Raw genomic sequence first — 24,051 nt, forward strand, 5'->3', positions numbered from 1 at the left:
GCTGATCTTGATAGTAGTTCCAGGGGCCAGATGGGGACAGAAGCTACACTGGATTGTGTTGTTGACAGGATGAGAAGTGAGAAGGGAAGTGTTGACAACTCCTTCCTGAGATTTTGACTGTGAAGGGTAGGAGTTTGAAGAGACCCAGAGGAGCAAAATGTGAAATGTCTTGTCTAAGGTCGCACAGCTCACAAGTGATAAGGTTGAGACTGGAATCCTATTGTGCCTGTGACTACACCACACCTCATGAATCCTGCTTAGCCAGCCAGCTCTGGGAAGTCAGATGGGATGCAGAGAATGAAAGCATTGTGCTAACAGCAGCCCACATTATGTGTGTTGTGAAGGGAGAAGGTCTTGATGGGGTCAGGTGGGCTAATCAAGCAGAAGGCTCAGGAAACAGAGAGCATGCCTCTAACAGTGAAAGATGCAAGAGATTTGGAAGCAGTAACCAAAAAGGCTCAGTCTTTGGGGGACGAGAGACCAGCTGTGACCGTTTCCACAGAGAAGGGCACAGGGTACCCGCACTGCCTGCTGCTTTCCCATGAGCACTGAGATCCCAGGACAAGATGCTGCAGGTGCCAGGCAAGCATACCTACAGTAGTGCCCTGGGCTCAGAACCCCAGCTTTTCAAACACTCCTCTGGCCCCAGCTCCTGAGCAAGAAATCACATCAACTGGATCACAAGTGACATGAAAAAACCTCCAATCTGGTTTATTTCAAAAGGGCAGAGGTCAAGACAGGGAAATACTCAGAAACTGCTTATCTTTCCCTAGATACACCTGCCCTCTGAGACACTGGACATTTTTGCTGAAGAGAGAGCTGGCTCCAGGCCATCGCACTGAAATGATTTCTTTTATCTGGCTCTTTACACTTCCCGCTGTGTCTGTGGCATTGGGCTGCTAGCTGCACTGGCCACAGCCCCAGGATGGCTGGGTCGGACAACACCTGGGCCACTCTAGTCGATGTAGTAGACCTTGGAGGCATCGTAATAGGCACAGGTCATGTAGTTCATGTTCCCAATAGGCCACCAGTGGTTGGGGTGGTAGGTGGCTGAGTAGGCATGGGGCTGGGGTTGGACACAACTGAAGAGTGCCAGGCTCCTGTCCATGGCCACAGTGGGCAGATAGAGCTGCAGCTTGTCCAGGAGGTGACCCGGCCAGAAGAAATTGGGGTGAGTTCGCAGTGAAGCCCTGGACCTCTTCGCCTGCAGCTTCCTGGAAAATGAGAAGATAGGAAGTTTGTCGTGGCAGACCCGCCAGGGCTGGGGCTTCTGCTGAGCAGAGCTAAGCAACTGTGTGACCAGAGTGGAGGTGTGGCACTGTGCCAAGCACTTCACTTCCATGTGGTAGGTCCTGTTATGCTGTCTGCCCTACCAAGGAGGACGTGAACACCTAGAGAGGATACGTTATTTCCCCCAAAGCCACACAGCGAGCATGTGGTAGGATGTGGGCTTGACTCCCAATTTGCTGCCTTGAAACCCCAAATTCTTTTTTTTTAATTAATTAATTAATTAATTAATTTTTGAGAGAGAGAGAGCGCGCGAGTGAGTAGGGGGCAGGGAGGGAGAGAGAGAGAGTGCAGAGCCTGGAGCGGGGCTCGAGCTCACCCGAAGCAGGGCTCAAACTCACAAACGTTAGATCGTGACATGAGCCAAAGTGGGATGCTTCACCAGCTGAGCCACCCAGGCGCCCCCAAAACCCAAATTCTTAAGTGTACACCGTCAGTTCTCTCGAGGCATTTTAATGTGATGTTCAGCGTATAGCCTCTGGAGCTAGCGTTGCTGGGTCCAAATCCCTGCTCCGCCCCTTCATAGATGTGTGACTTTCAGCAAGATAATTAACTTTTCTGTACCTCAGTTTCCCCTTCTGCAAAGTGGGCATGCTAAGAGTATCTTTATAGGGTTCCTGAGAGGATTTAAATGAGTTAAAACATGGGAACACACCCACAGTGGTGTCTGCCTAGCACTCTAAGTAGTTTCACTGCCTCTCAGTTCCCGGGCATTGAGCCCTAGATACTGTGCGCCGTGCAACATGCAGAGTCCCAGGCACCTCCTCCACCGTGAGGCTGGTCCTCCCTCCCCTGACCCGCTTACAGAGTTGGCTGATGCTACAGACCTGGTGAACTCCTCAAACTCCTTAAAGTGTATCTTCTTGATTTTCTTTGGTGTCTTCCTAGTAGAGAAGACAGAAAGGTATCTTGTCAGGATGGGGGGAATCCATGTTAATGGGGCCTCAGGTAGTAGGTCAGAGGACATGGGGGTGGGCCTGTCTAGTGAGTCCAAACCAGAGCTCCAAAAGGAGCATTTCTTCTATCTGGGGTGGGCTTGGTCAGCCAGGCCTGGGCTCCCAACCTGGCTGGCTGTGTGGCTCTGGGCAGGTCACTTCCCTTTTCAGAGCCTCATGTTTTTTATTTCCCAGAGCAGAGCCTCCCAGGGTAGCTGGAGATGCGCAATGATCTGCATTGTTTGGGGGCCCCTGACTCTCACTCTCCCTGCCAGAACCAAAGCCAGCTTTTGGAACAAGGGTGGTGAAAACTGACTCTCCAAATCTTGGGCCTGGCAGACATCACTCATTAATCACAGACGGCACTCTTTCCCAGCAGGCCTGCATCTGGCCTCAGAATCTTTGACAGCACAGTCCAAGTAGCAAGATAAAACAAATGTCCATCCCTGCCCTTAGGGACCTCCCTAAGGGACCTGCCCTTAGGGTCCTTAGGGACCTATCTCTTATGGCTGTGGCCTACCTAAACAGGGACAAGAGTCCCTTTCTCAGGCTCCCACCCACTCCCTAGGTTCCCGGTGCAGAAATGGATGTCAGCCACCCAGGGGCTGGCAGTCACTAAGTAATCAGAAAGGACTCTCCAGGCCACCAGCCTTCTGACTCGTGCTCAGCTCTGCCTCCCCAGGGTTTTGGACAGGCCCCTCTGTAGGCCCAGACCCATGCCTTCAGTCGAGATTGTGCTGATGGGACAGGTAAAACAACAACTATCACTGCTTCCAAGGGCTGACTATCTGCCAAACACCATGCTAGGAAGTTTATATGCATTTCTCATCTGATCCTCATTGTGTGTGGGAGGGGCTGTTATGCTCATTTAACAGACGAAAAGCTGAGGCTCAGACAGTGAAGTATCTTGTCCGTTTAACCTGCAGCCTGTGGGATTTCCACTTGGCTCTGCTGTATCTCATCCCAGCTGTTCTGGCCATACCACCACAGTGGGCAGCTGGCAGTGATCTAGAATGTGGGCAGTTCCCGGTCCCCTCCCCCCTTGTGGTCAGCTGGCCCCTCCTCATCCCACATTAGCCCCGTCCCTCCTCAGGGATGCAGGGATGCTGCTTGCTCTCCAATATGCAGTCACCCACGGATGCTGGCTCACAACCTGCCCATGGGTCACTTCCTCCCAAAGAAGGAGGTTGGTCTGAGGGCCAGAGACAGGCCCCATTGCAGAGTTCCTTTCTCCTCCTAATGCAAGCCCACCTCTTGCCAGAGAAGGCAGGACAAAGAAGGGACGGCCACCTCTGTCCTCTGTAGGGCCCCTGACCAGCCAACCCATGATTTGAGAAGGGGCCTATTTCCCTAAGAAGGCCCTCTTTTTAAGCTTTTGTAGAGAGGCTGAGATCACATAGGATGTGGTTGGGCGCAAGGCAAGGAGGCTAACGCCCTCAGACACTGGAAATTGGCCAGTCCCTGGGGACCAGCTGGGTTGGACATGCTGGGCACGCTTGGCCACAGGCATTGGCACAACATGTCACCTCAAGTATGCTGGTATGCAAATGGCAGGGGGGAGAGAAGGGGTCTGATACTCAGCTTGTCAGTCTTCTTAGCCACAACATCGCTGAAGCCCTGGAACTTGAGCAGAGCCAGATTTGGACTGAAGATCTTCATATCTGAGTAGTAGCCTCCTGGCTGCCGGATTGGGCGTACCTGGTCCTTCTGGAAAATGATCTTGTCCCCTGGGTACAGCAGGGCTGTAAGCAGCAAGAGAAACGTGGCCTCTCAGTCCAACACCCCTCCCTGCCCTCAGCCTTTGGGGCAGAGGGGAGGATTTTATATATATATATATATATATATATATATATATATATATATATCTCCACATTTTTGTTTGCAAATGTTTTTTCTTAGATATACACTTTAAACTTTTAATGCTTTTTTTAAATTTTTTTAAAAAGTTTATTTATTTATTTTGAAAGAGAGAGAGAGAGAGAGAGAGATGGGGGAGGGGCAGAGAGAGAGAATCCCCAGCAGTCTCTGCACAGTCAGCATGGTCCGTGCACAGCCTGACGTGGGGCTCGAACTACAAAGCGCGAGATCATGACCTGAGCCAAAATCAAGAGTCAGATGCTTAACTGACTGAGTCACCCAGGTGCCCCATTAAGCTTTTTATGTCTAAATGATTGTAGATTCACAGCAAGTTGCGAAGTGCAGAGGGTCCCTTAGACTCTTCCCCCAGCTTCCCCCAGGGGCGACAGGGCACATAACCCTAGTGCAGTGTTAGGAAGTGGGGTTGGTACAGCACTGGTGTCTGGACTAGAGCTGTGGGAGCTGGTTTGTAACCAGGTCAGCCCTGGCCCCAAAGCCTGGGTGCAGTTAGGATGGAGTGTGCGGCGCCCTACCCCACTCTGCACGGGTCGTGCTGGTCACGAGGCCACAAGAAGGAGGGGAGGTTCACCCAAGGCTTCACCAGGTTAACTAGACCTAGTTGATGGAGGTTTTCTCCTTGCTTAGAATTAGTCCCATAGATATCCTCAGGAGACTGCTCTAAGAAGTCGGAGCATAAAAAACACTGGCCAGGGGCTCTGTCTTCCTGCAGCCACGGAGCAGTACTTGTCCTACGATGATAACGCATGACTAGCTCACGTTCTAGAAAAAGTAATGGAAGGTTACAGTCCAGTCCAGGTTATTAATGCTGGTTATCTGGGGTGGGGGAGGAGGAGAGGGGAGGGCAGGGACTGTGCAGATAAGAGGGGAGAGGGAAGGGGAAGATGCAGCATCAACATTTCAAAAAAAATTCTTTTTAATGTTTATTTAATTTTGAGAGAGACCGAGACAGAGCGTGAGTGGGGGAGGGGCAGAGAGAGAGAGAGAGAGAGAGAGAGAGAGAGACAGAATCCGAAGCAGGCTCCAGGCTCTGAGCTTGTCAGCAGAGCCCGACACAGGGCTCGAACTCACAAACCGTGAGGTCATGACCTGAGCCAAAGTCAGACACTTAACCCACCAGCATGCCCTGCCCTGCATCAACATTTTTAAAAGATATACAGGATTTTTTTTAGCTTGTTTATTTATTTTGAAAGAGAGAGAATGAGCTGGGGAGGGGCAGAGGGAGAAGTGGAAGGATCTGAAGCGGGCTGGATATGGGGCTCGAACTCATGAGCCGTGGGATGTTGACCTGAGCTGAAGTCGGACACTTAACTGACCCACCCAGGTGCCAATATACAGAATTTTAAAAAACTACATTAACGATATGTGTATATATATCTTTAAAAATAACTTACATAAATAATTTTGTGTAAATGGAAAAGAAAAAGAGATCTATGAAAGGACAATCCCTAAAATATTAATGGTGCCAACTCAAGCTGGGGGAATTTTTTTTTTAATATTTATTTTTGAGAGTGAGTGAGCAGGGGAGGGGCAAAGACAGACAGAGAGAGAGAGAGAGAGAGAGAGAGAGAGAGAATCCAAAGCGGGCTCAGAGCTGTCAGCATGGAGCCAGACTCTTGAACTCAAGAACCATGAGATCATAGGGCACCTAAGTGGCTCAGTCGGTTGAGCATCTGACTTTGGCTCAGGTCATGATCTCATGGTTTGTGATTTCAGGTCCCACATCAGGCTTTCTGCTATCAGAGCAGAGCCCACTTCAGATCTTCTGTACCCCTGTCTCTCTCTGCCCCTCCCCTGCTAGTGCTCTTTCTCTCTCTCAAAAATAAATAAACATTTTTTTAAAATGCTTTTTTTTAAAAAAAAAAGAGAGAGAGAGAAAAGAACCATGAGGTCATAACCTGAGCTGAAGGCGACACTTAAGGGACTGAGCCACCCAGGTGCCCCCAGCTGGGGGGATCATTATTTTTATGTTTTCAAAAAAAATGTAAGTGAGCAAGTATTATCTGTGAAATCAGGGGGAGGAAAAATGATAAAGCTATGTGCACTGGGCAGAGGGGAAAGGCCTTGATGTTTTAGAACATGGCCCTTGAGCTTGAGGCCTGGATTCTGAGCCCACCAAGCTCTAGTCTAGAGCACAGACCCAGAAGTCCCGATGGTTGAGTTTCTTTACTCATAGCTGAGCTGGCCTCTGTCAAAGAGACAGCCAATAGATAGTGGCCAGGAGAGCGGTCAGAGACAGACTCGAGTTTTTTCCATCTAGAACCGTCAAGAAGTAAAGGGAAGCCCACCCACGGATGCTGCTTCGTGCCTGTGAGTGTGAAATCCCGCTGGCAGGTGAGGTTCCCTGACCCAGCACCTAGCAAAAGCTAGTGGTGGTGGGAATCAGTTAGTGGCTCAACACCCTGGTGGGGACAGAGGAGGCGCATCCAGAGGAAAGACTTAACCCACAGGGCAGTCCAGGGTGCTGGCAAGCCTGCCTGCATTTCAGAAGACAGCTAGCTGCATTTCCAGCAGGAGCAGAGACGAGAGAATATAAACAATCAGGGAAGATGCGGCTCGCTGAGGAAGATGGAAGGAAGGATGATTTGGTGAAAAGTCAGTGTTGCGAGCCACAAGAGATTTCCTGTCACTGCCCTCCCAGACCAGGTGGGCAGCAAGTGGCCGTGTACATGAGAGGGTGCTGCGTGCACAGGAGACAATGATCACTTAGGGTGGTTTTCCTGTGTTCCTGAAGGCATTTGGCCATACGCTGTTGTACAGACCTGTTATGGGCTGAATTGCGTCCCCCACCCCTCAAATCATATATTGAAGCCCTAACCCCCAGAACCTCAGAATTTGTATTTGGAGAGAGGGCTTTCAAGAGGTAATTAAGCTAAAGTGAGGCTGTGCGGGTAGGCTCAAATCTGATCTGGCTGGTGTCCTTGTAAGAGGAAATTTGGACACAAGAGAGGCACAAGGGGGCATGAGTGCACAGAGGGAAAATCATGTGGAGAGGCAGCGAGAGGGTGGCTGTCCATCTGCCAGCCCAGGGGAGAGGCCTGAGGAGAAACTGGCTCTGCTGGCACCTTGATCTTGGGTTTGTAGCCTCTAGAAGTGTGAGAAGATAAATTTCTGTTGTTTAAACCACCTGGTCTGTGGTATTTTATTGTGGCAGCCCAAGCAAATTAATACAAGACCCATGGCCCTATACGTTCTGCCATTCTTTCCCCTTGTCTTGGAAAAAAGACGGAAATAGTCAGTTGTGACGGTGAACTTGTTCTTAGGTAAGTCACCCCATTGTCTGTGTGCCCCTTTCTTTGAAAGCCACATTTCCCAGTTTGGCCATGGTTCCTTCCTGTGACGTTCCTGTGGGAAAACCTCTGTCCTTTTGTGTTTTGAAAGCACAAAGAGGAACTTGCCCATTAAAGTTATAAATTCACGAATTTAGGACACCAGCATTGCTGTGTGGTCGTTGGGGTTATGGGGCCCTCTCCTGTCCCCATCTCTCAGAAATACACACTCTACCCAGAGATGGGGAGGGTTCAGATCTGCTTGGATATCTGAAAACACAATTCTCCCTCAAACAAAGGGTGAGACCAGTGTGGAAATCTCAGGGCTGAGTCCTGTGGTCTGAGCAGAGAGCCGAGGCATCAGAAGAACTTGTCCCCTGGTGCATTCCTACCTCTGTGCTGTGGAAGAACCAAGAAACAGGGCTGGCCTGGGGAAGTGGTTGCAGAAAAGCCCGCTACAGCAGAGCAGTTATCGCCCCTATCACATGTCCCTCTTTGAAATTGGGACTGTTCCTTTCTGCTCAACTTCAGGGCTCCCTCACCCAGAACTCCTGTCCTTGGAGCTTCCTGCTCTAGAATGCTCAGCAGGCTCAGTTGGGGAACCCAGACCCCTAGACCTGTGGAGTCTGTGAACCTCCAGGATTCTAGAATGTAGAATCAAATGTAACAGCAAAACAGGCTGGGCTGCCCCTGCTCCTTCAGTATCCCCACCACAGGCCACAGAGGCTTGGCTGGATGCACGTCTGCTGGGGGAGGACAAACCTCAGGCGGAGCCATGTTCACTTGGGTTCTGAGCCCTCTCGGCAACTTCCCAAGGGCCAGGCGCCAAAGATCTTACCTTTCACGAGGATGTCCTCTGTCAGTGGGAGGCCGTAGGACTCACAGAGCTTGCAGCACTGCAGGTAGACCAGAAAGTTGTCCCTGCGGGACTTGTTGATGAGCTCCTTCATCTCCCCATGGATGGTGGATGGGAGGCAGTGCTCATCAAAGTGCTTATTCCCGCTGCGCACCAGGCGGCAACGCTCCGTGTACTGGATGGAGGGGATCTTGAGCTGCAAGGAGAAGAGGTTGGCACCCACTTCCCTCCACCTTCTTCCCGACCAGAAGGCAGATATGGAGCCTCATCGACCTCTCCCCCAGGAGGGGAGATGGCAAAGCATGCAGGGTGGGACCAAAGTTCAGGTTCTGAAGTCAGTGACTTGGGAGAAAAATCACACATGGTCAAGGTTACCCCTGAAGGGCACTTGAGTGGTTAAGCCACGCGGTTCTGTGTGCACAGCCCCGTATGTGGTTGTGCATACATCACTGTATAACATATACAGTAGGGAACAACGTAGATGCCCTACTGAAACAACACATCTGTGTTTGGCTGCACAAGAATTTAAATTGGGCGTTTTTAAAGGCACATTTAAATTATCTGTGCCTTTGAGGTGGAAGGCACATGTCAGGGATGGCAGAGCAAAGTGGAAGAGGCCTGGGGAATGTGGAGCCACTTTTGGCCTTCTCATTTATTTATTTACAAGGAAACAAAAATCTGTTTTTTGGCCTCTAACACCAGAATCAGCAAAGTACAGCTCACAGGCCACATGTGGCCCGGCACCTGTGTTTATAAAGAAAACTTTTTTGGGACACAGAGGCACTCATTTGCTTAGATGTTGTCCGTGGCTACTCTTTGCTGCAAAGGCAGAACCGAGTAGTTGCCACAGAAACGATAAAGCCCCAAAAGCCTAACACATTTGTTATCTGGCTCTTTATAGGGAAAGTTTGCTGACCTCTGCTCAAATATTTTGGGTTTTCTTATCATGCAGCTGAATCAGATCTTAGTTGGTATAGCACTTATAATGCCTAGTATATTATATAATAATAATAATAATAATAATAATAATATGTATTTAGGGGTGCCTGGGTGGCTCAGTCAGTTAAGTGTCTGACTTTGGCTCAGGTCATGATCTCATGACCCATGGATTCAAGCCCCACATCAGGCTCTGTGCTGACAGCTCACAGTCTGGAGCCTGCTTCAGATTCTGCATCTCCCTCTCTCTCTGCTCCTCCCCTGCTTGTACTCTGTCTCTCTGTCTCTCTGTCTCTCTCTCTCTCAAAAATAAACATTAAAAATTTTTTAATGTATTTATATATAGTATAATATTAATATTATCTGCCTTCCTGAAGGCAGGGGCTGTTTTGTTCTCTATAACACCTAAAATAGCGTCTGGCACTTTGTGGTCTCTTGATAAATATTTTTGGGTGAATTAATTCCCACAATCAGTCCTGCCTTCACTGGTCATGTATGTCTGGAGTGGCCGCTCAGTGACAGGCCCTGTACCAGGCATTTGGATTCCAGCCACAATGAAGACACGGCCCTCAGCCCTGGTCTCAGGATGCAAGGTCACAGTCAAAGGATGGGAAGAGAGGAGCTCCATATACTTTTGGAAACATGATCTCATTACATCTTCAGAGAAACCTTGTGAGGTAGGTGTTGTTTTATTATGAGATGAGGGAACATAGGGGTAAAAGAGGGCCTGCTCCCAGGAGTTCCCCAGCTAGAAGGTGCAGCGGACTTGAACCTGAGCCTGCCTAGAAGCCAAGCGCTACGCCCTTCCCATTGACCGGGGTACCTTGTGCTTCCGCCTCCTCTCGCGGTACCGCTTGCCAATGTCCTCCATCTCCTCCAGAGTCAGGGGCCGTGCCTCCATCTGGGTGTCAACCACGGGCACGGTCAGCAGGTCCATCTTGCACGGTTGTGGGGCTAAATTCACCTGCTTCTTGGACAGACACGATGGGGAAACTCTGATCTTGGCAGGTCTATAATCTGAAAGGAAGGAGAGCCTGAGAGGGGGCTCAGCTAAGGAATCCATCAAGCGGTTAACTCATGTGATCAAGCAGGTGCCGGCCATCCCTCTGCTCACTTCCCACGTGGCTCATCAGGCCACCTGAGACGGACCTTGAAGGTATCCTTTCTCTCCATCTGCACTATGGCCTGCCCAGTGCAAGGCCACCTCGTGCCTCACCTGCACCACTGCCCCAACCTTGCAGTTGGCATTCTCATACTCTAGCATCCTGTCTCCACCAAACACTAAATAGGACCTTTGAAAAATATAATCACTTCATTCCCCTGCCTAACACTCTCTACTGGCTTCCCTCAGCACTTACAAGAAAGCCCAGAATCCTCCTCCTGGTCTGCAAGGCTCTGCAGACTCTCGTCTCAGCTCAGCCTTCACGTGATCCATCTCCTCCTGCTCACCCCTCCCCGACTCCCCAAAGCCACCCTAACTTTTTTCTTCCTTTTTTAACTTTTTTTTGACTACAGGTGTATTTCTTATTTATTTATTTATTTATTTATTTATTTGCTTACTTAATTACCTACTAATTTTTGACAGAGAGTGAGTGAGCAAGGAGCAGATAGAGAGAAACCCACAAGGTACAGAGAGAAAGAGAGAATGAGAGTGGGGAGCCCAAGCTCATCCGATGCGGGGGTTCCAACTCACCAACCAACTCACACCTGAGCCGAAGTCTGAGGTTTAAATGACTGAGCCACCCAAGCGCCCCTCACCCTAACTTCTTTCTGTCCCCTGAAAACTTGCCCAAGTCGGGGCCTTTGCCTCTGCAGATCCCTCTGTCTAGGGTGCCCTTCGCCAGAATGGGCTCCTCATCTGTCACTCGGGTGTCAGCTCCCCTGGCTGCTTTGCAGAGAGGCCTTCTGTGACCACCACCCCCTCACTCTGTCCTATTGTCTTCAAGGCATTAATCCCTACTAGACATCATCTTGCTTAACCCTTTACCTGGAAGCTCATTGAAGGCAGAGGCCTTGGCTTCTTCACTCCTGTGTTCCCAGTTCCCAGTTTCTGGAAGTATGCCTGGCACGTAGGAGATGTTCAACAAAGAACCAAGTGAATGAAAGCATCCCGTTGCCCCTGCCCTGGTTCAGGCCTGCCCTGTTCTGGGCTGAAATGAAGTCATGGCTCAGTCACCTTCTAGTTTTGAGACTGCAGACTGGTGGCTTAGCCTCTCTGAGCTTTATAGCGTCCTCCTGTAGAGCGTGAATTGTAGCTTTGACTTCCAGGGACTTGAAGGATAAACTGAGCTACCTGCTGTGGGTAAGGCTACCCAGCCCGAGTGCCACTGCCTTCTCTCGTGAGCCTGCCACCCAAGAGTCTCGTTGACTCTTGATGCTGCCGCCCCTTTAGGCAAAGCAAAAGATATCCAAGTCCATTTACCCTGGAATGTTCTCCAGAGAAAAGGGTGATGACACTGAGATGGCACCAGGCAAGCAAATACTTGCTCCTGGCTTCAAGTCTATTTATTGGGAAATAATAGGCCCCAAATACCTTTGCCTCAAATATGCATCACGGCACACTGTGGTCGTTCACTAAACAGCTCACGGCCAACTACGTGGATAATGGTGAGCTTTGGTAATTGATAATGAAAAGGCAAAAAGGTCATGGATGGGAGAGCAGGCCCAACTTGAGGCAGCTCTGAACACGAGCTGGACATAAAAGTTGCCAGAGATTATGACTGTGGGTAGTGATGTGTGCAGGAGGTGACCGGGGTGGGGGGGTTGCTCAGTTTCTCTGGGACTCTGAGAGAGGCAGAGACACTGCCTGCAGGTGACGGGGCCTCTGCCCAGTGGCTTGATGAGACTAGAGGTTGGAAATTTACGCGCTGCACTGTGGGCTTATATTTGGGGATATGCTATACTGTTATTATATTTGGTTACATTTGGGGAGGGCTCTGGAATGGTGGATGGAGGTTTAAAGGAGGGATTTAATTTTATCTGGAGTTGTTCAATTTTAATTTTTTTTTTTTTCACCACAATGCCACTAAGCTACAAAGAACCATGATGCGCCCTTGTGTTGTAAATTCATAGCCAGCACTATGGCTAGTCCATTTCTAATTTGCCTCCATGCTATGTCTGGACAGATGTGGTTCCACAAGCACATGGCTTGGCAAATGGAACTTGAGCTGTTGCACAGCTCATACAACTGTTCATAGCAGCCCTGCTAATATCCCTGATCATAGAATATCAAAGTAGGCTTTCCAGTAAACTCTAAACATGTGCTAATTCTGGTTTCCGACTTTTAGTTAACTTTTTATCAATAAAATATAGATTAATAGCAAGAAGGCTTTGGACCCACATACAAGATCTCAGTCTATTGGGTAAGCCTTGGTGGGCTGAAACTACCTTTTGAGAATCCTCCTTTAAGGACAAGGGCTGCATCTCATTCATCTTTGATGGACATGGTAGCTAGGCATTCAAGAGAATACCTTGCTCCTTAGTTGATCACTGGGCTTGGGGATTCCAGAGTCTTGGCCCACCCATGGTAACCCAAAGCTGGAGAACACACTCAGGAAGTAAACCAAGGCTGCCTCCACCATGCTTGCTCCCAGGATGGGGAAGCGGAGGCATGGGGGTGGGACTGGATACATACGCTCCCTTGCAGTTGCCAGGGTGCTTTTCTGATGAGCCAGACACCACTGCTTGTAGGTATTGACTAGGATATCTGTGGTGATACTGTTGTCCTTTCCCAGAGAGCTGAGATAGATCACAACATCTTCCACCTCCTGGTTTTTCAGAGGGACTCCAACCTAAGGAGAGAAGAGAAGCCACCAAGGTGGGCAGGCTCCAATCCAAACATCCTACCTGTACGGTCAAAGCTTTACCAGCCTGGCCCTACTTCCCCTATCTAGTTTCATCCACAGCCACTCCCACCTCGACAGGAGCTCAGAGCCTCTTCTGAGGCCCTGAACACACCCTGCACTTTCTCACCCTCTGCCTTTACTCAGGCGCTTCCTCCTTCTATCTGAAGAACTATCCCTCTTTCAAAACCTAGTCTAGATATGCCACTATCTTTGCAGAGTCTGCTACTCCTTCCTTCTGGGCTGCCACCCCACTCCATACCAATCTCAACGATAACTTTCCCACACTAGATTGGAAAAAGGATTTCATGCCTACCATCCTTGCCCACGAGAAACACATCAGCTTTCCTTAACTGAAGAAAAATAAGATCAGAAGTACAATACACATTACTCATTCAGGGATGGTAAGCAACTTTATAGGAGTATAATGCTTGCCAGCAATACTGAATATTCAAGAAGAAAAGTGTTTAAGGAAATATAATTTTCTTCCTCAGCTTCTTTAGACTGTAGTCAGTGTTCACTGGGCTTTCCTTAAAGAGGGTCAGAACTCTCCTGGTTCTAGAGGACTTCATGTTTTCTCTTTTTGGTTATGATGATTAAAAACCCTATATATATACGTATATACATATACGTATATACGTATACATGTACACATATATGTATATATATACACACCCTGTATACATAATATATATATTTAATGTTTTGAAACGTTGTTTAGGTAACTACATGTCGTGAAACAACAGTGTGAAAACTGGTGATGATTTAAAATCATAAAGACCTAGCAGGCAGCTTCCTAAAGTATTTCCAAGAGGTATCTTGTATTCAAAGCATATTAAGGCTTAATTTATCCAGACCAGAGGTCAGCAAACTTTTCCTATAAAGGGTCAGATAGTAAATATTTTAGGATCCATGAACAATATGATCTCTGTCATAACTGCTGAAATCTGCCATCATAGCATGAAAGCAGCCATGACAATACATATAAATGAGTGTAGCTGTGTTCCGATAAAAGTTTATTCACAAAAACAGAGGCAGGCTGGATCTGACTTCTGGGCCATAGTTAGCTGACCTCTGCTAGATCAACAGAACTTTCTGCAATGATGGAAATGTTCTTTATCTGTGCAGGCTGATAGAGGAACTGCCCACCACATGTGAACACTAAGCACTCGAAATGTAGCTGGTGTGACCGAGGAAATGGATTTTTAAATTTTATTCATTTATAATTAATTAAAAAATTTTGGATAGTCAGTGAAAGTGTGGCCTGTGGACCAGTGCCATAGACATCACTGGGAGCTTGTTACAATGCATCAACTTGGGCCCTGCACAGAGGTACTGAGTAGAAGCTGCATTTTAACAAGATCTCTATGGGATTATCTGCCAATGACAGTTGGAGAAGGTCTGGAGGGTTCTAGAGGCAAGACAGAAGGCCCAGCAATCTCTGTGCCCAGTTCTGGAGTCTGATGGGCAAGACAGTGATTCCCCAGGTACTGACTGGTTATGGGGTCGGCTCTGTAGACTTTCCACTCAGGTAGGGGTTTTCAAGATCAGACTCACGCAGGAGTGGTTTTAGGGGTCTGATGTGGCCACAAGTTATGTCACGTTTTCCAATCTGGCTTAACAAGTAACAAGGCTGATGGTTTGATCTACTTTTCAGTTGGTCCAGGACCTGGGTGGAGGCAGCAGTGGGGACAGGATGCATGCACATCTTCCTCACTCAGGCCAGCCTGGAGGGAGCATGGGAGGCACTTACCGCCTTCAGAGCCACAATGAACTCCTCCCTAGAGATCTTCTGGTGCTCGCCCCCGTCCACTTTGCTAAATATCTCCAGGATCTTGATCTTGCGGCTGTGCAGGTAGGAGTACAAGGCTGATAAGGCAGAGGGCTTGGGCAACCGGAGCTGGGGCACCAGTCGGCGGGAGGGCCGGGGGCTCTTCTGTAAGAGGTAAGAGAGGGAGCAGAGGAGAGAATTCAGGGGAGACAGGCCACTGGAATGTGATTCCCAGAGTTAGACAGAACATGATTCCCAGAGAGAGAGAGGGGGGGGGGGCTGAGCAGCTCTCAACAGACAGCAAGATGGAGTGCAAGGAGCATTGGATTCAGGGGTCAGGTTGTTGAGCATCCGACTTCGGCTCAGGTTGTGATCTCCGGTTCATGAGGTCAAGCCCCGGATCGAGCATCTCCGCTGTCAGACAGGTCCTCTGTCCCCCTTGTTCTCTGGGGGGTTGCATGCTCTCTCTCTCAAAAATAATTTTTTTTTTTTTTTTTTAAGGAGCATTAGATTCAGGGCGAAGGCGTTTTGCCAGGGATACTTTGCATCTCTGGGCCTCTGTTTTTCCATCAGAAACAACCAGGCTGGACATGATGAGAACTAACATTTCATTCTTACCCACATCTCTCCTGTCAAACACGTCAGGATTAAAATCACACCAGGCGATCAGTGCACCAAAACATATGCCCCTGCCTGGAACCAGATGGGGCTCTCTAATCCACCCATCTTCCAGCCTTTGCTCCTGCTCAGCCTCCTGCCCAAAACTTTTCCTTCTCTCTCTACCTGTCCGACTCCTACTCTTCCTTTACTTCCAGGTCATCGGGAATATTTCAGGATAATACTCCCTTACCTTGGTGCAGCACCTGACAGTTTACAAAGGGCCTTTCTGTTCCCTACTTTGTAGCTCCTCTGTGTTTAGGATCCAGCTCTATTAATGGCCAACTGTAGTCACCAATCTGATGTGTCTGCCTCCCCCATTAACATGTGAACATTTTGAAAGCAAGACAATGTCTTTTGAAGCTGCATACCTCTACCTCCTATTCATCTACTGGACAAGCCCCCCAGCCCTAGGCAGATAGGCAGTAATTGTTTGATGAATGAATAAATGATGCTGTAAAATAGGTATTAGATACTACTTTCTGTTTTTACAAACGAGGAAACAGGCTGAGAAAAGTGAAATGACTTGCCCAGGGTCACACAGCCTATAAGCAATAGAGCTAGGTTTCTAATCCAGGCCCAGTGTTTTGGTTGTTTTTTTTTTTTTTAATGTTTTTTAAATTTATTTTTGAGAGACAGAGACAGAGCACGAGTGGAGGAGGAGCAGAGAGAGAGGGAGACGGAGAATGTGAAGCAGGCTCCAGGCTCCAATCTGCCAGCACAGAGCCTGACGCAGGGCTTGCACCCACAGACCATGAGATCATGATCTGAGCCAAAGTTAGATGCTTAATTAACCAACTAAGCCACCCAGGTGCCCCCCCCGGCCCCGGCTCAGTGTTTATTCATAGACACTGTACTGCTCTGGAAAGGGTGTGATAGGCCTAGGAAATTTCGGTTTGGACCCTGATTACACCAAGGACTGAGTCTGGCACCAGTGAGACTAAAGTAGTAGTAAAAATGGCAAACATAGGAGTGCTTGGGTGTTTCAGTCGGTTAAACATCCGACTTCAGCTCAGGTCATGATCTCACGGTCGGTGAGTTCGAGCCCCGCATTGAGCTCTGTGCTGACAGCTCAGAGCCTGGAGCCTGCTTCGGATTCTGTGTCTCCCTCTCTCTGTGCCTCGGGACTCTCTCTCTCTCTCTTTCTCTCTCTCTCTCAGAAATAAGTAAATATTAAAAAAAAATTTTGTGATGGCAAACGTAATATTCAGTGCTCACTATATGGCTGTCACTGTCCTAGGCACCTACTCCATTTAGAAGTCACAGCAACCCTAGGAAGTCAGTACAATGGTTATCCCCATTGAATAGATTAGGAAACTGAGGACCGGATCATACAGCTAGGAAATAGCAGAGCTGGTTTAAACCCACGTTATCTGACCTCTTATCCCAATTTCACCTGAACTGGGAGAAATTTCAAGTGTTTCCATTACCAGAAAATGTCACAGAGAGGTAAGCACTGGGGGACAAGGGCTTTGGTACTGACTGCCACCGACTACCTCTATGGGGCTGGACAATTTATCGGCCTCGTTGAGCTTCTATTTCTGTATTTATAAAAGGGAGTCCTCCTTTTTCTTCCAGCCTCACAACTGTGACCCTCACGGTACCACCACGAGCACCTGCTTGGCACATATAGGCCCTCAACAAACACGTGTCAGTGAACAAATGAATGAGGAATGCATATTTTTAAAATGCCCCATAGATGGCATTCCAGGAGTTATCCCTCCTAGGGTGGTTTTAAGATATAGTCACAAATTCTTTAACTCCTCCCTTCTGGGACGGAGCCTGATTCCCCTCCCCTCGAGTGTGGACAGTACTTAGTGACTTGCTTCTGACAAATAGAATATGGTGAAAATGATAATGTAGTTCTCCTGAAACTCAGGTTGCCTGAGATGAGGTCATAAAAGGCATTGTAGCCTCCTCTTTGCTCTGTCTCTTGGACCATTCGCTCTGGGAGATGCTGGCTGCTATGTGATAAGGACACTCAAGCAACCCTATGGAGAGATCCCTGTGGCCAGGAACTGAGGCCCCCTGCCAGCAGCCACGTGAGCAAGCTAGCTTGGAAGCGGATCTTCCTGCCTCAGTCAAGCCTTGAGTTGTCTATGGCGCCAGCCAACAATTTGAGATGAGGGCCACCAGCTAATCTCTTCCCAGACGCCTGACTCTCAGAAACAGTGGGGGTAATCAACATTTGTTGCTTTAATGTTTGGGGGCATTCGTTATGCCGCAATAAATACCCCATACACCTCCTTTTGGGGGCTTCTCTTTGCTCCCTTTGGAAATGGGGTGAATGACCCCTATCCTGACTAATCTGAGGGAATGAAAGGACAGCATGCCCCTAACACCTTCAGCATCTTCATAAGCAAATGGGGCTACTCACCTTGGTGGCTCTGATAGTAGTCAGGTGGTCTAACAACTGGTCCTCCTGCTCCTTCTGGATCATGTGCAAGACCTTGGCCTCTGAAGGTGTGAGGCTGGGCTTGTTCTGAAGCCACCTCTCTACGCTGCCAAATGACTCCAGGTCCTGGCGAAGCTTCAGCCTCCGGCTCAGCCAGGTCCTCACGTCGTCTGGCTGGCCTTGGATGTCCCCAGCTCCCAGGGCTTGGAAGCTGGAGATCGGCTGTGGGGGAGTCTGGGGTTGGGCCATGAGATTGATGGGCATCGGATCCTCTTTTTGAGGCAAGATGATGACCCGCCGGCGGCTCTGAGGCAGGTGGAAGTCCTCCTGCTTGAACTGCTTGAAGCAGTGGGCGATGACCAGTTCAGGATCGAAGGTGGGGGCCTTGCTGGCATTTTCGTCATCACTTGAGGTCTCAGACTGGCAGAGCCCTTGGGGAAAGAGGGTTAAGAGGTGAGCTTCTTTCAGGAAGAGGACTAACGGAGTCAGGAAGGAAAAATGCTACAGCACCAGGCTGGGTTCCCAGGCCTGGCGTTATCATTGCTTTGCTATAATGATGAAGATAATCACACCTAATATGATTGCGCATTCCTGATGGCAGGCATTATGCTAAGGTCTTTGTATGTTTTCTCTTGTTTAACCTTCTCAGATTTTACTCTTCCTCCACTCCACCCCACCCTCACCCCAATGCTCCTTATCGACAATCAGAATTTATATATATATATATGTGTGTATATATATATATTTATTTATTTAAAGTTTATTTATTTATTTTGAAAGAGAGAGAGGGAGTGGGGGGAGGGGCAGAGAGAGAGAGACCCAAGCAGGCTCCGCACTGTCAGCACAGAGCCTGACGCAGAACCGAGCTGAAATTAAGTGCCCGACACTTGACCGACTGAGCCACTCAGGTGCCCCCAGAACGATCTTTTAAAAAAATGCCATCCTGATCTGGTCTCATCATCGGAGCAGAGGCTTTGAAGCTGGAATGCTTCAGCCGTGTCCTGGCTCTGCTGCTTAGTGGCTGCATGTACTTGGGTAAGTCACTTAGGCTCTCCGTCTCAGTCTTTCATGTGTAAAACGGGGGTAAAGATGGTACCTACTTTACTGAGTGGTGGAGATGGTTAGAATCAGCCCATCTTAGAGCTGCTTTGTTCATGGTAAAGTGCACTGTTATTTTTTAATGGACTTGCTCCTCGCCTATTTTGAAACCCTCCTATCACTTTCCACGGCCCTCAACATAACATCCCTCCTCCGCCAACCTTTCCTACCTCATCCCTTGCCTATCCTGCTTTACAGGTCCCACACGCCTTGACCCTGAATGATCCCTGAATGGTCCAAGCACATCCCGCCTAAAGGTTTTGCATGTGTTGTTCTATCTGCCAGAATGCTCCCTCCCCCCTCCATCCCCTTAAAACTTATCACAGGGTTTTAAGTTGGGGGCTGCAAATGGTGACCCTCGTGGTGAATGAGGCTTGGGGTCCTGTTTCATTTGACGCATTGGTCAAAATTTCCACCTTGAGTTACTTTAGGCTAGGGCATGCCCTCTCCAGCTTGCTGTAGTCCCAAATTATTCTCTATGGTCTTTTTTTTTTTTAATTTTTATTTTTGAGAGAGAGAAAGAGAGCAAGGAGGGGCAGAGAGGGAGAGGGAGACAGAGAATCTGAAGCAGGCTCCAGGCTCTGAGCTGTCAGCACAGAGCCCAAAGAGGGGCTTGAACTCACCAACCAGGAGACCATGACCTGAGCTGAAGTTGGACACTCAATCAGCTGAGCCACCCATGTGCCCCCATTCTGCATTGTCTTACATGCAGCTCAGTTCATTTGTTAAGTGCCTGCTTTAGGCAGACATTTGTGTTTGAAATCTCTGGTATAATTACTTGGTTGGTGTTTATTTTTTCAATAGACTATGGACCTGGACCTCCTCTCTGTGGTTGCCTGCTGGAGCCCCAGCACCTCCACGTGCCAACATACAGTGGGAGCTCAGTAATTATTTGGCGAATGAGTGGATGTCAAGTGGACAGACCATTTGACATCATAGAGATCAGCTCTATGATTATACCACTTTACAGAGAAGGGCACTAAGGCCCAGAGAGGCCCAAGGTTGCACGGTGGTTTAGTAGCAGAGCTGGGATACGAATTCTGGTTTGCCTGGCCCCAGAGCTTGGTTCTTAGCCATTAATTGATAAGACCACAGGCTGCCACCTAATCCCACTGAGTCTCAGTTCTTTTATTTCTAAAATGATAAACTCTGTTCTAAGTACCTCCTGAAGCTGTTATGAAGATCAAATGAATAACAGATATATGAGTGTTCTAAAATTCAGAAGGGATATAGCATTATTATTAAAAGTATTGTCACCATCATTCCCCTTCTAAAACCCACACCCCTCTGCTTTAAAACCCTTTTGTTGCCTCCGAAATAAAATTCAGTCTCCTTAACCTGGCCTCACCTGACACACCCACCTCTGCCAGCCTAATGGGCTCCTTCTCTTATTCTTTCTGACCTCACCCTGTATTTGTACCCAAACTGAGCTGACTATGGTTCCTTGGTCACCTCATCCTGCCCCCGTGCTGTTTCCTCTTTCTGGAATGCTCTTGGAGACTTAGGTCAGGCATCACCATCCCCTGAAGCCCTCCCACCCCCTCCCTCATATCCCCTCTGGTTTCCCATAGCCCCCGTGCTCAACCCCATCATAGCATTTACCATGTTTTTTCTGGACGAAGATGCTTTCTGGGTCTTTCTTTCCCAATAGCCTGTGAGTTTTCCAATGGCAAGGACTGTGTCTTAGTTCCCATGTATCCCTGGTGCCCAGCCTGGCACAAAGTGACCATTCAGTGCATTTGTTAAGCCTCCTTACAATGCCTATGTTTTTCCTTCATGGTCAGAAAATAATGTGCCAGGAAATAATACATCAAAGTGGACGGAAGTGAGCACTTCTCAACAAGCCATGTGTCATTTCTTTGAGAACAAGATGCTGGGTACAACTGAGAATGTAGCCATTTATCCAACCAGCATTTACTGAGAATCATCCAGTAGATCCAAACGAGGCTGGAAACCCAACCGCAGAGCCCTGGCATGGAACAAGGTGGGGCAACCAGAGTGGTATGCCCTCAGTCGGGGGACAAGTGCTGATGGAGAGAGTCGGGTGGTCATCATGAAGGAAGAGGCATTGACGTGTGCCTTCAAGAATGAGTCAGAGTGGAGGGGTCAGCGTGGGGAAAGGTCAGGGGTGGAGTTTGAGGATTTGGGGGTTACTAAATAGTTCCACAAGTTGAAAGTACATTGTGCATGAAGGAGGAGGCTAATGGGAAATAAAGCTGGAGTCATCTCGAATGCCAGGTTAAGGGGTTTAAACTTTACTGTGTTGACCTGGGAACACACTCAAAACATGCTCCTCCCTGGCCTTGCCACTGTCACTTCCGCCCACCCGAGACCCCAAATCCATGATCTTCCCTTAGCTAGAAGGGTCACTCGCCGCCAAGCCCTTCAATGGCTTCATTGCAATGGCTTCTCAGTGCCCTTAGAATAAACAAGCCCCTCCTACAATGGCCCCCACCACTGCCCTCACTGGCACCCTGCTCCCCGCTCCTCCCTGATCTCTCTCTGCCCCCTCCCTCTGCTCACTTCACTCCAGCTGCATGTGCCTGCTTTCTCTTTGTCCAACCCTCCTAGGTCTGTCCTGACTTGGTTTTGGAATTTGCCATGCCCTATGAAGGGCATGGGATTCCCCAAGATTGCTGTTGGCTGAGTCCTTTTCACCAGATGGTTCTCAGCCCAAGTGTCACTCCCGTCAAAGTCACCCTGACTCCCCTATTGAAGGTCGCATGCCCACTATACCATGGAGTTTCCATTGTAGTGATCTTTGGGGTTCTGTGTCCATATAGAAAAGTGAGGTGGGTAGAGACTGTGTGAAAATGTTCCCAAGGGATTGTGAGGACAGCTTCCAGAGGCCAACTAGCTCCATTGCCTTCCCAGGTCAGGGATCTCTTCCTGAAATGCCCCTGGCAGATTTTGCCTCTGCTTGGATATGCCTCTGGTTGACAGGGTGTTCTTTCCTCACATTGTGGATGCCTGATTCTGATTCTTAGAAAAGACTTCCTTATATTAACCCAGATTTTGTTTCCCTGGAAGTTCTACCCTTCAGTCCTAGTCTTCCCCACCGATGCTCCAGAAAACGCATTCCTTCCCTCTTTCCTGGGACAGCTCGCCAAGTATCTGGAGACAATTCAACTCTCTTGAAATACTGTTTATTTTGCCTCTGATTCAAATCTCTCCCTCAATTCCATCCTACCTCTCTGGCCACTTGCTACTTGGGCCCTCTTTTCCCCGCCCATCCCTTAAAATTGGTGCCTTCTAGGTTCATACCTGGGCTTTCTCCTTCTCCTTCCTTCTCCCTTTTCTTCTTCTTCTTCTCCTCCTCTTTTTTCCAAACAATCTCCTCTACTCTCATGTTTCTGTGGTCTTCTATATGCTGAGGACACCCATACCAATATTTATGACTTGAAATTAGCTCCAACTTTCTACATACAGTTGCTCCTAAAGTATTTCCACTTGGATGGCCTACAAGGATCTCAGTCTCAACCAACTAAGACTGCACTGGCCTCCATGTCCTGTTCTCACTCAACCTGTTCCTCCTGGTAGGTTCCCAATCCCTGTGAAAGGCACCTCCATCTCTAGGTCACCCTAGTTACCAACCTGAGCATCATCTTTGATTGTCCTTGTTCCCTGTTCAGTCAGCCCTCAAATCCCCCTAGTCCCCTCTAGCCTGGCCAGTCTCCCTCACCTCTCAGTACCTTTGGTCTGCACATTTCAGGCAGCCCAAGAGCTCATGATTCTGGCTTCAGCCTTCAAGTCTGCCAATTCATTCTGCATTTGCTGATAATCCCAATCCCAATACTGCCATTTCCAGTAGCTTCTCCATCTCCTACCTCCCAAGATCTTTCATGATCTTGTCCCTTCTGACCTCTCTCACCTCTCATCCCTGGCAATGCTCAAACTACTAGCAGTTTCCTGAAGATACCGTATCTCTGAGCTTCTCTGCATGTGCTTCCATTGGCCTGGAATGCCTTTCCTCCCCTTTTTGGCATGGAGAACTCTTTATATCCTTAATTTAAGCCGAAGTGTAAAGAGCTCTTCCAGAACCTTAGAATTGTTCTTACCTGTCCACTACACTTAGCAGACCTCTTACTTCTGGGTGTCACCCCCAGACCTGGCATCCACCCCTTCTTCTGTAATTATGCGTTTATCTGCCTATCCTTCACCTCTGAAGTTGCAGGGTTTTCCCGCAGCAGGCTATCACCAAACACTGCTGGTTTTCTCCATGCTTTTTCTCCAGTACCCAGCACATTAATATCCGGCGGAGAAATGGGGCGCGGCGGGCGAGACAGAGGGCCGTGGATGCCTTTCCCAGGCACACGGGTTGGACCCCTGATTTCAGACCAAGGCAACTTGGCCCACTCCTCCAGCCTGGGAATGGAAATCTGAGAAATGTGCACGACTCGCCCCCGACTCCCTGGCAACCCCTCACCCAGAGAGAGTACGGCACAATGAGATATTCGCCTCCCGTGCTTGCCCTCACCCCACTTGCACGCGTCTGCACGGGGCTGAAGGCTTCCTGGAGGCGGCGCTGCTTCCCGGGAACTTACCGAGCAGCGACAGGTACAGAGCCTCAGACGTTTCGTACCAATCGTCCATGGTCGCAGCGTCGGGAGCAGGTGTTGAAGAGCGTGTGTGTGTCTGTGTTTGTTTTTGCTGGCGTGTCAGGGTACCAAAAAACAGTAATTCCAAACTTTGCAAGAAACACTCAATGCGCCCCCGAGCTTAGAAGCAACTGTTGCCAGGACTACAGACGCCCTGCGCTGATTGGCTGAGCATTGCCACGCTCCTGCCGTCTGTGGGATGGAGGCGGGTACGGGGGAGCACCCTCCCACTCCCGATTGCCTGAGAGTCGTGTTCCTTTTGTGGGTCCTGGGAGGCAGTCGCAGCGGGGCAGAATTCCTGGCTTGGAGAAAGACAGGATTCTTAGTATGGCCCAGTGGCCCCTGAATCTGGAGGAATCACAGGTTTTCCTGAAAATTGTACGATCTTCAGCCGGTCTCCACATATTTCATTTTCATCCAAGGAACAGGCCCTGCCTCCTCCGGAGGGATTGTAGGAACCCAAGAGAATCTTGGCCAAAAAGAGGCCTGTGTTTTTGATATGCATTGCTCCCTAATGACAGGATGCCACGGT

At 48.9% G+C, this 24,051-nt stretch overlaps 1 protein-coding gene across 1 annotated transcript; it reads right to left on the reverse strand.

Annotated features, from left to right (window-relative positions):
- Positions 1-783: 783 nt before the first annotated feature.
- Positions 784-23,542, reverse strand: EFCAB12 (EF-hand calcium binding domain 12). Its single transcript, XM_047850699.1, has 9 exons — positions 23,466-23,542; positions 17,806-18,254; positions 14,754-14,936; positions 12,793-12,949; positions 9,982-10,175; positions 8,205-8,418; positions 3,805-3,964; positions 2,115-2,171; positions 784-1,214 (listed from the first exon to the last, which is right to left on the reverse strand). Exons 1-9 carry the CDS (start codon positions 23,512-23,514, stop codon positions 956-958), a joined length of 1,722 nt encoding a protein of 573 aa, XP_047706655.1. The 5' UTR covers positions 23,515-23,542; the 3' UTR covers positions 784-955.
- Between the last annotated feature and the right edge of the window lie 509 nt (positions 23,543-24,051).

Source organism: Prionailurus viverrinus, chromosome A2, assembly GCF_022837055.1.
Source record: "Prionailurus viverrinus isolate Anna chromosome A2, UM_Priviv_1.0, whole genome shotgun sequence".
NCBI classification, from domain to species: Eukaryota; Metazoa; Chordata; class Mammalia; order Carnivora; family Felidae; genus Prionailurus; species Prionailurus viverrinus.

Coding starts and splice junctions, on each gene's coding strand:
- EFCAB12 (XM_047850699.1), bottom strand. CDS start 23,514: ATGGACGATTGGTACGAAACGTCTGAGGCTCTGTACCTGTCGCTGCTC. Junction 12,950..14,753: donor TCATTGTGGCTCTGAAGGCG/GTAAGTGCCTCC, acceptor TTCTCTCCTTAG/GTTGGAGTCCCTCTGAAAAA. Junction 3,965..8,204: donor AGAGGACATCCTCGTGAAAG/GTAAGATCTTTG, acceptor TGCTGCTTACAG/CCCTGCTGTACCCAGGGGAC.